Genomic DNA, 16,078 nt, shown 5'->3' on the forward strand with positions numbered 1-16,078 from the left:
TAGTGATGTTATATTTATATATGTGGTGGCCCCGACGGCCAAGTATTGTATATATATATATATATATATATATTTGTGCGTGTTGTGCTGATACAGGTAATTAGACCCTTCTATATGCTGTCCAAATTTTTGGTGACATATAAGTGAAAGTACAGGTATTTGAACGGGTTCTCCCGGGCCTTCTCGGCTTCGGGTGTCAGTCCGGCCCGATGGAATTTTGGGGCGTGACACTAAGTCTCGGAGAAACTTGGTGAGTTTTATATATATATCCGTGAAAATGGTTATCATATCAAAACAATTGATGAGATGAATCTTGAATATCTTGGTATCACCAAGAATATCTCTGGGCAAATATGTGTAATTGAAAAGTTTCCTGCTTTATCTTTTGGCCTGTTTTGGACAAAGATTTGTGCAATTGAGGCACATTCTATAGTAAACCGGAAGTTTACTGATTCCAATACTTTCGTACTTTGGCATGATCTTCTAGAACATCCAGAATCAATAATGATGAGACGAGTCATAGAAAATTCAAATGGGCATCCATTAAAGAACTTGAAGGTTCTTTTGAATGGTGAATATTCATGCAATGCTTGTTATTAAGGCAAGCTGATTGTGAGGCCATCACCAACAAAAGTTGGAATTGAGTCCCCCGCGTTCTTGAAACACATAGATGGGGATATTTGTGGACCTATTCACCCACCTAGTGGGTCATTTAGATACTTCATGGTCCTAATAGATGCTTCTTCTAGATGGTCTTATGTGTACCTTTTGTCATCTCGCAACTTAGCATTTGCAAAATTATTGGCACAAATAATACGATTACGGGCACAATTTTTCGATAATCAAATTAAGTCTATTCGCCTTGATAATGCTGCAGAATTTTTATCCCCAAGCATTTAATGACTATTGCTTATCGATTGGGATAAAAGTGGAACATTTTGTACCCCATGTTCACACTTAAAATGGACTTGCTGAGTCATTAATCAAACGTCTGCAGTTGATAGCAATATCATTGCTTATGAAAATTAAGTTGTCCACTTTTGTTTGAGGTCATGCAATTTTGCATGCTGTAACACTTGTTTGTCTTAGATCAATAAATTATCATAAATTTTCTTCGTTGCAATTGGTTTTGGGTCAAGAGCCTAATATATCTCATTTGACAATTTTTGGATGTGGTATATATGTGCCTATAGCACATATAAATCACACCAAAATGGGCCCCCAAAGAAGGTTAGGAATTTATGCTGGGTTTGAATCACCCTCCATTATTCGCTATCTTGAACCATTAACGGGAGATATGCTCACTGCTCGATTTGCAGATTATCGATTTGATGAGATAGTTTTCTCAAAATTAGGGGAAGAAGATAGTGACATTAAAAGAGAAATTTTGTGGAAAAATTCATCACTATCTCATCTTGATCCACGTGCTTCTATTTGTGAGCAAGAAGTACAAAAGATTATTCATCTGCAGAAAATTTCAAATCAAATGTCGGACGCATTTACTGATTTGAAAAGGATCACCAAATGACATATTCCTGCAGAGAATGTCCCAATTCGAATTGTTGTCTCTAAAGGACTATCCACTAGTGTCATAGCTAATGAATCAGAAGCACGCTTGAAGCGTGACATACCATTAGGTTCTAAGGTTTGAAATCCTAGAAAAAGAAGTACAAATGGTCAAGATGACACTACGAAAGATCCTCATATGGAAGCTCAATATTTGAGCAATGTTGATATTCCTGAAGGAATCAATGAGCCTGAGACCCAAGAAAATGAGGAACTATCCATAAATTCAAGTGATGTTGAAACTAATTTGAATAGATCTAAAATAATAGTGGATCATGTCTTTGCATACAATGTTGCAATAAAAATTATGTAAGATAGCGAGGATCTTGAACCTCGGTCTGTCACAAAATATCGACAAAGAAATGACTGGCCAAAATGGCAAGAAGCAATTCAATCTGAATTGAATTCACTTGTCAAACGTGAAGTTTTTGGACCTATAACTCAAACACCTAATAGTGTTAATCCTGTTGGCTATAAATGGGTCTTTGTGCGAAAAAGAAATGAGAAAAATGAAATACAAAGATATAAAGCACGCCTTGTTGCACAAGGATTTTCACAACGGTCTTGTTGCGTTATCTTATTAGCTTCACTGTCCATAAGAGACTTAAAATGCATTTGATGGATGTGGTCATAGCTTATCTATATGGATCACTTGGTAATGAGATATACATTAAAATTTTTGAGGGATTTAAAATGCTGAAAGCATATAGTTCAAAACCTCGGGAAATGTATTCTATTAGGCTGCAAAGATCATTGTATGGTTTGAAGCAATCTGGACGCATGTGGTATAACCATCTTAGTGAAATGTTTATCTAAAGAAGGTTATACGAATGATGAAATTTGCCTATGTGTTTTTATAAATTAAACAACGTTGGAGTTTGTTATACTTGCTGTCTATTTCGATGACATAAACCTTATTGGAACGCCAATAGAGCTTCAAAAGGCAATTGATTACCTAAAGAAAGAATTTGAGATGAAAGATATCGAAAAGACAAAGTTATATCTTGGTTTGCAAATTAAGTATTTGACAAATGGTATCTTTGCTCATCAATCTGCCTACACAGAAAAGTTGTTAAAACGATTCTATATGGATAAAGCATATCCATTAAGTACTCCGATGGTTGTTTGGTCACTTGATGTGAATAAGGATCCATTTCGAACTTAAGAAAAGAATGAGGAACTCCTTAGTCCTAAAATACCATATCTTAGTGCAATTGGTGCACTAACGTTTCTTGCAAATACTACAAGGCTTGATATTGCCTTTTCAGTAAATTTGCTAGCAAGATATAGTTCTGCTCCTACTAGGATACATTGGAATGGGATCAAACACATATTACAATATCTAAAGGGGATTACCGATATTGTCTTATTTTATTCTAAAGATTGAAGTTCCGATCTTATTGGTTATGCTGATGCTGGGTACTTATCTGACCCGCATAAAACTCGGTCTCAAACAAGCTGTGTATTTATATGTAGGGGTACTGTCATATCTTGGAGATCAACAAAACAGTTTATCGTAGCCACTTCATCGAATCACGCTGAGATTATAGCTATTCATGAAGCAAGCCGAGAGTGTGTGTGGTTGAGGTTCATAATACATCTCATTCGAGAAAATGTGGCTTGAAATGTGACAAAGTACCCACGATTTTATATGAAGATAATGCAGCATGCATAGCACAACTTAAAGGAGGATTCATAAAAGGAGATAGAACGAACATTTCGCCAAAGATCTTCTATACATATAAGCTCCAAAAGAATGGTGATATTGACGTACAACAAATTCGTTCAAGTGACAATGTGACTGACTTATTCACCAAGTCTCTTACAACTGAAACTTTCAAAAAGATGGTGCACAGGATCGGAATGCAAAGGTTCAGGAAAGTTCTTATTAGAGGGAGCTAATACGCGCTGTACTCTTTTTTCCTTACGAGGCTTTGTTCCATTGAGTTTTTCTTGTAAGGTTTTTAATGAGGCAGCCTATATGCGTATTGTTAGAGATTCAAGTGGGAGTGTTATGATATATATCAATTATAGTGAATGTTTACAGCCCCCCAGCCTCCATTTCTCCTTCTCCTTTAATTTCTTTTTCACCATTAACACCAATAACTTGATTCGAATTTAAAAAAAAATTGATAAATAACTTGTTTATGTAGATTAAGCCATGACTCCTCCATCAACATTTAGAAATCAACAATTGCAAGTAGAACAAAACCTAAACTCATCCATAATAATTCCAAATCTACCAAATGATTTAGCAGTAAATTTAGCAGTAATAATACTAACATTCGTTCCTTTGTTTCGATCTGCCATGAAAATGATTCCTCCTTTAATATTTTTCATCATTAACATCATTATTTCAAACCTCAAATACTCCAATAAGCACAAGACGAGGAAGTGATAAATTGTCATAAGTTATTTATCATAACAAATTGGATGTAGTCATTTGAAAAAATTAAACAAAAGGCAAAAAAAATGATGAAGGGAGAGGTTAATAGAGCTTAGTAATGGTGTTCTTGAAAAAAAAAATGAATTTAGCCTAAATGAAGAAGATGAAGAAATGGGGTGGGGTGGAGGTGGAGGATATGAAGAAGATGAAGAAATGGGGTGGGGGGTACGAAGAAGATGAAGAAATGGGGGTGTTAGGGATGGGGGTGGGGGTGGGGGAAGGGGGTGGTTATGAAGAAGATGAAGATGGAAGTGGATTTTTGATTTTTTTTTTTAATTTAACATATATATATATATATATATAGAAAACTTGTAAAATTAAAAGGTGGGACCCACCATTTTCCATGTTTTTAAAGCAATTAACGCGCTGATTTTTTAAAAAATTGTCACGTCAGCAATTAGGGTGGAAAAAAAATCACTTGAAAGTTGTTAAGGGGGGTAAATAATTACCCGATTAGTTTAGGGTCTAAAGTAAGTTTTGGCTACAAGTTTAGGGGTGTTTCGATGTATTATCTCTTTTAAATTTTTGTCTCTATAAATCAAATTTATATCTTACAATACATAAACTTTTTGTAGGCGCAATATAACTTGTGGGATATTATGATGTAACATACAAATTTATGCCCCACGAAAAAGTTACTCCCTCCGTCCCAAATAACTCGTCCCAAATTTTTTAATTTGATTTTTTATTTTACTTATCTTGATTAATTTGTCTTTTTCATTAATCAAAAAGAGGTAATTTTTTTTTCATGTTTTATCCTTTGCATTAATTACTTTTTTTTTTCAAATTAAAATGTAAACATTATTTAATAGGGGTACTATGTTAAACTAGATATGTTATTAATTATTTTTCTTAATCAAGTGATCTCAATTTGAGATGGTGGGAGTATTTGTTCAAAGGAGTAAAATATAAAAACCAACACAAATTAGGGACAAAATGTAAATGAGCCAATTTGACTTGTAAGTTTTGCGGGAAAAAAATTCCGTTGCCGGGACTTGAACCCGGGTCTCTCGGGTGAGAGCCGAGTATCCTAACCAACTAGCCTACAACGGATTGTTGTTTAGCTACTGGTCATGTTACCAATTAATACATTTAGTATTATGCATAAATTAAAAGTAAAAAAAAAAAAAAAGAATCCATGATTTGGATATTCTCCTATGAAAGCGTCTCTCTTTCCAAACATGTCACTATCGCATTTAGAAAGAGCATAAAAAGGAAAACAAAAGGGAGATAAAAATTATATGGCATTTCAATGGCTGACTTGTCACTTGTTAGCTTCCATCTTAAATTGCAACTTTCGATTCTTACTAAAATTCTTCTATTATCGTTCACTGATTTCATTCTTAATTTACTATTCTCGTTTCCAAAAAAACGAGTTACGCAAATTGATGTTTGATGAGGTGGAGTCCTTACGGAGGTACTTATATTATAATTATCAGATGAGGCAGAAGTATATGTTAATTAGGTATGTATATTCGTGAGGGGGGGACACCACTTAGCTCCTAAGATGAGGTTCAGTGCCCAATAAAAACGGCCAAAGAAAATATGGATGTATGAATGAGGAGGCGAGAGAAAGAAAGCGTGCATAGAGATACTGCTAACGAAGGTTCAAAATTTTATAAACGACGAAGCAAGCTTACACCTTAAATTGTCTCCAGCCAAAGGCGAATGATAATCCATCGTAACATAATATAAAAGGCTTATGAGAAAAAGTTTGATCATGAGTTGCTTGTTAGGTTCAAAGTATATGAAAAAATATGAATGAAAAATGGAGAAAAAATGATAGAGAGAAGGGAGATACTAATTTAGAAAGTGTACTCTCAAATTGAAAAATTCACTTTTTCTCTCACATTGGTAGAAGAAGAAAACTTGTGGTGTTTAAAATAAGGAACACTTACTTCACATGGTAAGTGAGGCAAGAAATAAGAGATACCTCGCACCGTCGTCATCGCTCGGCTCGGCTTCGACTTCGGCTTTGTATTTGGAGAATGATCGATGAGATCTATCTTTTTGGACAAAGTTTATTTGACAGAAATTCAGAAATTCAGTTCAAAAATACCAAAGGGAAAAACACAATTTTTCTTTATGTTTTGATACTCCATTTATATGCATGCATGCAGATTCCGAAACAGTGTTTTGAAATAATGCAGTGCTGAAACGAAGGGATGCAATCTTTCAACGAAATGACACACTGATTCATGAAATGGTATGCCTGTTAGAAAAAGATACATTCTTTAGATGAACAAACATGATTTTTCCAGAAAGGTCACACCTTTTAAGTGAACCATTGCCACTTTTTAGAAGAGGCACATGTTGACTATATGAATCTGTTTTCATCCACAGGTTTAGGTATGAATTTTCTGAAATAAAAACTCTCTTCTTGTCTTGAAAAACTTTCTGTGTGATCTATCAAACCGTTAAGTGAGTTCACTGAATCCAACAATTTGAGGTACCGCTATTGTTCGGATTGAAAGCCATTTTATCTTGGGGGAAGATTCCAAAACCTCAGGTAAAGTGAGAGAAATTATTCCTTAAGGACACTCCGTGAATTCGGAGGACTTGATCTTAAATTCTGTTTCATCTCTTTTCTGAATCTTAACACACTTCTTAGATAGATTATTCGTAATCTAGTGTTGAAGGTGTTACAGAACTTCATATGTGTTCTTGTTTTGGACTTGAACTAGTGTTGAAGTTTGTGTTTCTTATATACAAATTCTTATACCCGAATACATAAAAGATAACATTCCTTACTCAAACAAAGTAATTGTGTGCAACCGCATAGAGGAAATTGAGTCACCCTCTATTTTTATCTTAGAAGATTCGGAAAAAATAGAACATTTTCTCAATTCCTTCTTTGATTGCTTTCATTTTTGGCCTAATCAAGCCTAAATCTTTTTATTAGAACAATTATTTAGCTTGCTTAGACAAGTTCTATAGGGTGGTGGTTAGATTAATGTAGCTATATGGGATGAAGTGTTGGCTAGTAAAAAACTCCCATGTTCAGAAGATGCATATCATAGAAATGAGAATATTGAGATGGATGTGTGGATATACTAGATGCGATAAAATCAGGAACAAGGTTATCGAGATAAGGTGGGAGTGATCTCCATGGTAGAAAAGATGAGGGAAGCGAGATTAAGACGATTTGGACATGCGATGAGGCGAGGTTCAGACGCTGCAATGAGGAGGTGAGAGATGTTGGATATAGTAGGTACGAAGAGGGATAGAGGTAGATCGAAAAACTATTGAAGTGAGGTGATTCGACAAGAAATGATGCATATTGAGGTTATTGAGGACATGACCTTAAATAGGAGATATAGAGGACACGTATTAAAATAGAAGGTTAGTCGAATAGGACTGCTGTCATACATTGTAGTATGTTATTTTAGACTTTCTGTAGTTATCTATCATCCTTGTTGTTTATTATGTTTCGAATATAATATTACTTTGTGGTCGATTATGTTTTTTCTAATAAATTGTATACTAATTATTTTCTTTGCTATTCTTTTTTCTTATATTTGAATTTACTATATTTAAATTAAAAATATTCTGAAAATAATCTCTTTACCTCCTCAAAATAGTTACAAAGTCTGCATATACTTTACCTTTGTTATGCCTCGCTTGTGACACTTTTACTGGCTATATAGCCGTCATGTAGCTAGCTTTCTTGGGTCACCCCTTTTTAGTTTCGGACTTTCGGTGCAGCTGACATTTATTTGCTGGGCTAGGTCTATTGCGTTAACATAATTATTGAGATAAATTTATTTTTTCAAGAAGAGATAATTTAATTGATCGTAGGTTATAATTTTGAGGAGACACTTTCAGCTTTCAGCTCACCAGTTCATTATTAATTCATCGGTTTCATTTAGTTGATTCTTTTTTTAAAAATATTTATTTTAATTTAGTTATTTATTTGATGAAATTAATAAAATTTGATTATATTTTTTTAATATTAAATGACTAAACAAAGTGTATTTACTTAAATTTATATTTTTAAAGTATAATTAATAAGATTAATTTGAAAAAATAAGTTTTTTAATTAATATTTTTTTTAAAAGATATGCCAAGTATATAAGGATCAATTAATATGAAACGGAGGAAGTATTAGCATGAGACAAAAATATTGTGTTTTCACCATTGAATTGGTCATATTTAACGACTTTTGAGTACCATCATCCCTTTTTGTAGTTTTAGTCCCTTTTTAAACGTGGATGGATACTCCTCCCACTTTCTAAATAAGTGTAGTTGTTTTAAGATATTTTTTCCATTTAAATTTACTTTGTCATTATTTTTTAATTAAATTTTTATTTTTACTTATTATTTTCAATAAATTTTAAAATATTTTTTATTATATATTTTACTCTTAATATTAATTACTAATATTACTATAATAATAATTATTTTTTAATAAATGTGCTAAATTAAAATGTGACTAGTAAATTCAAAAGGAGAAAATATCCTTTTGAGGAATTACTTATTATTAGAAAATAAAACTTTTTTTTTTTTGAAAATTTTTCAGGAAAATTCACAGCCGTTACACCCTCTGCCACAGCTTCTGCCCTTCGGGTGAGCACTCTGTGGTGAACTCTGTGTGCGCACTGGGTAGACCCTCTGATGCAATAGTCTGCAAACCACATGGGAATGTAAACCGCACTAGGTAAGTCCTGTACGACATACTCAAACCCAGAAGGTATTGAGGGGGATAAAACATGTTTTTAATTACTTAGAAATAAGGTGAAAAAACTAAATAACCACTTATTGAGTAAGGAGAAGTAACAAACACATCAAATCATCCGGAAACTACTAAAACAACTAATACAACAACCACCCATCAATAATGACAACAATATAAAACCAATAACAGTAACAACAGTAATGATGATAATGAAGTAATATCGAGCTTCTGATATATTTTGCTAACAGTTTGATGTCATTTGTATCATTAGCAAAATTCCTTTGAATTTACAACATGAATCTACCTAATTCAATTTTCTATAAACAAATGGAGTATCATTAATAATAACAAAAAGAGAAAAAGAAAAGAAAAACTAGTGTTTGGTTCTTTTGGTTTGGTCAGTCAACACAAATTCTGAGTGGTATATTTATTAGTATTATTTTCAGTAGGGCATAATGTGAGTAGTTTTGGTATCATAACTCGCCAAACACGACTTTGAATAGTTCTTATTATTATTCCCCACGCGCAATGCTTTGACCAACTCCCCACACATTTGCCGTACGCCGGCTGAACAATCACTTTGCATTACCAGCAACACCTTCGTCAGCCCATTCACCTTCCGCACCACCTCACGCGCCGCCGCATCACGCGCTAAGCTGCACACGCTCCACAGCACCGCAACGCCGTGCTCCGTGGCGGCTCTCGTGCTCTTCATCAGGCGCGTAACTATCGCCGATAAGCACTCCTCGCATTTCCCGATCGCCGTTCTCCCTTCCGTACAGGTTGCTACTGTTTCTAAGAGTTTTAACGACTTCTCAACCACCGGCCGAGCGGTTTCTGAACCGGTAAGGACTTTTCCAATTGCTTGTACAATTCCGAACCGGATGAGCTCTTTTTTCGCTAGTCGAGTGGTTGAAACCGCGATTAGAGTTGATAAACCGGCTTCTATCGCGAACCGGTTCGTCTCCGTGCTGGTGAATACGTGCAATTCGTGGAGTAAACCTTGCTCCTCGACTATCTTCCTCTGCGAATCGGCGTCTGATGCGATGAATTCCAGAATCCGAGCAGTTTGAATCCTCGAACTCAGCTTCCCTTTACGAAAAATCGAGAGTAATTTGGGTAGAACTCTCCGATCGCTCCGCAAAATCTCATTGTTCAACTGCTCTTTCACTCCATTCTCCGATACAACCAAATCCAAAACCGCAACAACCGATTCACAAATTTCAACCTCATCACAATCTACCAAAACTCCAACAACATTCACAATCGCATCACTCAAATTCACAAAAAACCTCCGATTCTCCCCAGAACATTTCACAAATTCCACAATCTTCACCAAATTACTCAACTGGCTTATCTCGCCGTTGATACTTTTCACAATTTCTACAACTTCCGACTTAGTTACAGCAGATAAAGACGGCGTTACAGCTCCCAGTGAACTCGCCGTCGTCGTCTGATGCTGAAGCCAAACGTTGATAAGCCTCCGGAGAGTGAGGTTAGGTGTGAAATCTGTACAAGGAAGGATTTGCATGGTGGCGGGACAAGTATTGTGGCCTTGAGAAAGCCAAGTTTGAATGGAGCTCCGATCGTAAGTGACGCCGGTGCAGAGACTTACGGGAGACTTCATTACGTCCATGGAAATCGGACATCGGAAAAGACTCGGAACGGTAACGTATAGTTCTTCTCTCCTATTTCTCACCATATTTTCAGATATCCTTTTATTTTTTTGGCTTGCGATTTTGTGAGAATGTTATTTGTGTGGTGTTTATAAAGGAAGAGTCAAAAGCGGGCAAAGAGGTGACGTCGTTTGGTCAACTATATTTGGTTTGTTTTAGTAATCAAGTGGATTTCTTTCTTATTCCACATACCATAATGCGCTTTTCTTTTTTCTTACTTTACTCACTTGAATATGTATTACCTTAGCACAAAATAATATTTTTATATTACTTCCTCCGTCCCAAATTATGTGTCATCATTTTTTTTAGTTCGTTTCAAAATAAGTATCGTCTTTCCTTATTAGACAATTTTTTAAAGACATAATTATCCTTTTACCCTTATTAATCCCACTTAATTAAAAAAACATATTGACACATTTTTTGATAAAGGATAATTTGGTAAACTTTATCAAGTCTTTCCTTATTTCTTAAACTCCGTGCCCGATCAAATGACGATACATAAAATGAGACGGAGGGAGTATTATTTTTTAAATATAATAAATTTAATATTTTATTAATAATAGATAATATTAATCATTTTTTCTACTGTACTCTTTTAATAATTTATGAAAGTAAACAATATTGATTACATTAAGGAAGGCTAAGTGTAAATTAGTAAAAAACAATTTTTGTTGATGATTTTTTAAAGGACATGAATATAGGACAGAGGAGTACAAATTTTTTTTTCTTTTATTGGGTGGAATAGTGCAATGAAGTTTGGAAAAAGCTGCATATTTTAGGGAGCACTCAATCAAGTGTCCACCAATCATTTCCATATCAGTCCAAGAATTAGTTAACATCAAGTACAATTATGTATGTTAATTAGTGGGCTTAAGAAGGTGTAATATATATATATATATATATATATATATATATATTGGGAAATACCCTTCTCTCCATTATATTAGAAAATAGATGAATCAGAGGAGTATTTATTTAAGGAATTTTTTTATTTAAATTAAAAAATTAATAGATAATTTATCACTTAATTTTAAATTTACTTCTTATTTTATTTGTTGTCAATATTGAATAAGTAAAATTAAACGAATGAAGTATTAAAGAGTTATTTGATTGGAAATAAGTTATTGTGAGATCAACAATATTGCGATTAATTATTTTAAAATTAGTTATTTTATCCTTACATTAAAATAAAAATAATATTATAATTATAAAATAAATTATTTCATACATTTTATCTCCAATTAAATTTGAAGCAAATTAATTTTAAAATTAATTACCTTTTATCCCTTCCTACTAAACAAACTTAAGTAGTACTCCCTCCGTTTCATAATAAGTGAATTATTGGAGTATTTTTTATATTTCAAAATAAGTGAATGATTCACAATTTAAGGTAGATGTTGAATTTTTTTTCCAAATTTACCCTTTATTAAATGTGCATTGAGAGTGATGTATCACGTGTCTTTGCTTTTTGAAGAGGATAAAAATGAAAAAATATGATAAATTTATATCTTTATTTTTTTTCTTAATATATGTGTCAAAATTCAATAATTAATTTATTGTGAAACGGAGGGAGTATTATTTTGAACTTTGGGTAAACGTGTAAAACATGAAAGGAGGAGACAGCGAGCCCAAGTTTTAGGGTTCGTTCAAATGGAGCCCACACGTTGAAAAGAAGAGGCTGGCCCTGGCATGATATTCTTGGGTGGATTTTAATTCAGTTAGTCAAATAAGGTGTCAAACACTTCAACTGTGCTTTGATTTTCATGTTTGTTTTACTTTCCATATTCCAGTTTTTTAATTTGAATGTAGCGCGTTTCCTACCTTAATGGTCAATATATACTTTAAAATTAAGAGTTTAAAGTTTTTTGGATGATATATTTCTTCATACAATATCTTTCTGGTAACAACTTAGAAAATAGAGTAATAATTAGTTAAACTAAGTATTAATGTGCAATATTTTCAACGTGTCTTATCACTTAGTCTCTTGAAAGTTGGTGTCAAACTCTAACTACTTACTGATTGTTTGAGACATGATGATAAAAATTGTAGAGATCGAAATTATAGATTAGCGTTTCGGGACTTTTAACTAGCACTTGAACAATGTAGTGTTTAAATTCTACCAATGTATTTTTAGTCTTCTTCCTTCTTTGTGTTCTTCATTCACAGGTTATCCCTTATCCAAAAAAGTGAGACATAACGTTTTAGTTGCAAAATAATTATACAGACATGATGTGACTTCAAAATAAATCACTCATTATGTTTTTGCCTTTTGTACATTGGAAATTAAGGTACATTTATTTATTCCTAGATACTTTCTTCTCCTCCCATATGAACCCTTTCCCTAATTTATTAACCAATCAATTTATTTCTTTGTTTACAATTGAAGTGGAAACTCATGAGGAAAATTTTACTAGTACAGTTGGTTGACTCTCTCTCACTTTGTTGGTGAGGGTTCGATTTTTTCACATAGTAATCTTCTCTCCATTTTCTTTCCTCCTACCTCCAATTTTTAAAGAAAGAAGAAGTGAAAACAAATGGAGTATATATCACTTTAATCAAAGTAAGATGGGAGAGGGCGACCAAAAAGAAGGCTCGACCTTCAAGGAGAAGAAGGTTCAACTTAAAGAATTATATTAAAAAAAAATTAGTCTAAGTGACTTGTTGTCTTCGTATCATATTCGTATTTGGTGACCTTTGCTGTGGTTTTTGAATAAAACGATACTCGTAATAGTTTATAGGCATAACATATATATTATCTTATATTCATGAGATTGATATGAACACCAAATCGAGATGATTTTATTTAATTTTTTTTTTTTGAGGTATAGCCCTTTCTACCCTCTTCGTATAATTATAATATTTGTAGATCTTGAAGCTTCACAAAAAATATTTATTTGGACAGGTAAGGATAATTTTATCGTACTTCATTGAGCTCAATCTACAGATTAAGTAGAGTTCACATACTATATATCTCTATAAACCTATTAAATCACGAGATCCATTTTCAATTATGCTTTTACCCTTCTCTCTTTTTTTTTTTGTAGCAAAAGATTTTATTTATTACTTAATATGCTTCATACATATTACAAAGCTGCGGAATAGACCCTATAGGGCCTTCGACTAGAGTACTAATATTACATGTAGTAGAAGATACAGGCGTACTAATATTACATAGAGTAGAAGATCCTGGCAAACCATGCCGTACAAAAACTTGATTACTAATAGAGTTCACACTAGGGTCCATATCGATATATTGCTTAGCATTGGAATTTTCTTCTTTGTCTATTGTAATAGCTTTACGAATAAACATAGGTGGAACTGTCCATTCTTCAAAAAACTGATTTACTTCTTTCTTTCTTCCATCCTGCCTTAGCCAAAATGTCCGTAGCTTTGTTCAGCCCCCTACCTTCATGGCGTACCAGCGGGTTCCCCAACTCCCGAAGAAGACTTTGGCCTCCAGCTCCTCCCACGTTGTTAGCATAATCAAAAGAACCCCATCTATATTTAGTTTCAGGCCTGCACTCGGAGGAACCCAACCGATCGAGTTCTCTTTCAGTGTCGCCATCATCCTTGGTAATTATATGTTTCCCTGCTAAGAACTTAGACTCAAGGGCCTGGTGTCGAGCTAAATTAATAGGAATAGGATTATTTTTGTTGTTGAATAGATTTTCGTTCTTAGCTATCCAAATATTCCAAAGATAGAAAGGAAAAGCCTCACTCCAGTGAAGGTACTTTATTATTTTATAGTTTTTCATCTTTTTGCATTGAATTAGCCAATCTTTGGTATCCAATGAGCTAAACATTTCTGTTAAGGGCAACAGATTATTCTCCTTCCAGAAAGCTACTGCCGCAGGGCAAGACCAAAAAATATGATTAATGGTTTCTAGTTGTTGACAGTGCTTACAAAGGGGATTCACATTCATGCGGGACAGATACGAAGCAGTAGGAAGCCTATTATGGTATACTATCCAAATGAAGAATCTTAATTTGTTCGGACATTCTAGCTTCCAAATCCATTTAAACTTATCTACAGGTTGATGATACTTCGGGTAGCTTACTAAGAAGGAAATGGTAGGCTCTGGAAGTTAAAAACTTACCATTTGTGACCAAGGCGCATTGGAGTTTATCCGCCAAGACTGTAGATTCTGGGATAATGGTAGCATAAATTGTACTCGTTATAGTATACGGAAGCATATAGCTTAGTTTACTAACGTCCCAAGCACCATTGTTGATAAGGTCATAAACCGTGAGATATATAATGCTAAAATTTCTTCCAAGTTTATTTTTGGTTATTACTGCTTTGGAACATAAATGGAGAATTTATTATCCAGATATCCAGGACAAATTCATTTTAACTGAAATATTCATTCATCCACTAAGGTAGATTATTCTACACGTTCTCTTAGGTGAAGAAAGGAACTGAAATAGTCCTCCAATTGCACGTAAGGGGAGTGTCGAATGAAATTTGTTCAACCATTTCAGTGTTCTAAAAAGTCTCAACTACTTGTTGCCTTCTTCACATCTTACTACTGTCTACTGTAGTTAATCCATCCGCGGTTTTAACATGGGCATATTCTTAAGAAAATTATTCATTTCTTGAAATTAACATGTAGTTTTATTAACTTACCCTTAAATATATCTTGAAAAAGATGTATTATTTTTTTAGGTCTTTGGTAAGTAGATTAAATTATTTCAAAATTTATATCATATGGGATGTGATATAAAATAATCTCATATTGAATGATGGGAAAAGATGAGGTATTCCAAAATTAACTTTGGTATCAGAGTTATACCATCAACAAACATGATATAAATTTAGTACCAAACTTAATCATGGGATATCTCACCTTATACCGCAATACCAATCGAGCCCTTACTAGTTTTTGGATTGCGTAACTTTTTTATTTAAATAAGGGTAAAATTAGAAGAATATCACTAATGTCTTCTTGATTATGTGAACAAGTATTTCGGTAAAATAAAAAGTGCTGGTAAGTACTTATTTTTAAGGGAGAAGGACAAAAATAGCCCCTGTTTTTAATTCCCACTTAATAACCATTAAAATAATACCATATTCTAACCATCTTCTAATCACCGCTAAAAAGCCGCAAAAATCGCATAATATATTTCTTTCATTTTCAATTGAAACTCACACTTTCCTTTCCCAATTTTATCTCAGGATTCCTTTCCATTAAAACCTCACAAATCCTCTTTCAAATACACCATATTACCTTAAAATACCTTCATAAATTGTATATAAATATACAATATCCTCCGTCAATTAGCTTCAAAAAGTTTTTTTCATTCACAATTAGCTTCAGTTGATACGAAATTATGGCTTCAAGTTCGATTTTAGTTTCAATTATGCTATAATACGGAGGAGAGTGCTTAAGTGATGAACAGTTTGAAAAGTTTACAATCAATGGAGTACTTTTGAATTTGGATTGCAGGTACGAATATTTTGTTGATGAACTGTATAAGCAGTTGAATCTAGAGCGAAATTCTAGTTTAATGACAATAAAATACATTGTAAAGAGTGGATCTATGACTATTTACAATGATATGAGTGTTAGACTTTATATGGAGATGAAGAAATTTTATTTGGATATAAATGAATTTCTATTGTGTATAACACTACAAAACACATTTGAAAATGGAGAATCCTCAATTAGAAATTTGATCGAAATATCTCTGACTTTTATCCAAGTTCATTCGATA

The 16,078-nt window shown here is 33.5% G+C and overlaps 1 protein-coding gene and 1 non-coding gene across 2 annotated transcripts; both read right to left on the bottom strand.

Moving 5' to 3' along the window:
• Nucleotides 1-4,992: 4,992 nt before the first annotated feature.
• On the bottom strand, nucleotides 4,993-5,065 carry TRNAE-CUC. Its single transcript has one exon. It is a non-coding gene; the product is annotated as a tRNA-Glu (tRNA).
• A 3,826-nt stretch (nucleotides 5,066-8,891) lies between these two features.
• Nucleotides 8,892-10,884, bottom strand: LOC107867688 (U-box domain-containing protein 27). Its single transcript, XM_016714039.2, has one exon. It carries the CDS (start codon nucleotides 10,387-10,389, stop codon nucleotides 9,130-9,132), a length of 1,260 nt encoding a protein of 419 aa, XP_016569525.1. The 5' UTR covers nucleotides 10,390-10,884; the 3' UTR covers nucleotides 8,892-9,129.
• Between the last annotated feature and the right edge of the window lie 5,194 nt (nucleotides 10,885-16,078).

The sequence above is a fragment of the Capsicum annuum genome, chromosome 4 (assembly GCF_002878395.1).
Source record: "Capsicum annuum cultivar UCD-10X-F1 chromosome 4, UCD10Xv1.1, whole genome shotgun sequence".
NCBI classification, from domain to species: domain Eukaryota; kingdom Viridiplantae; phylum Streptophyta; class Magnoliopsida; order Solanales; family Solanaceae; genus Capsicum; species Capsicum annuum.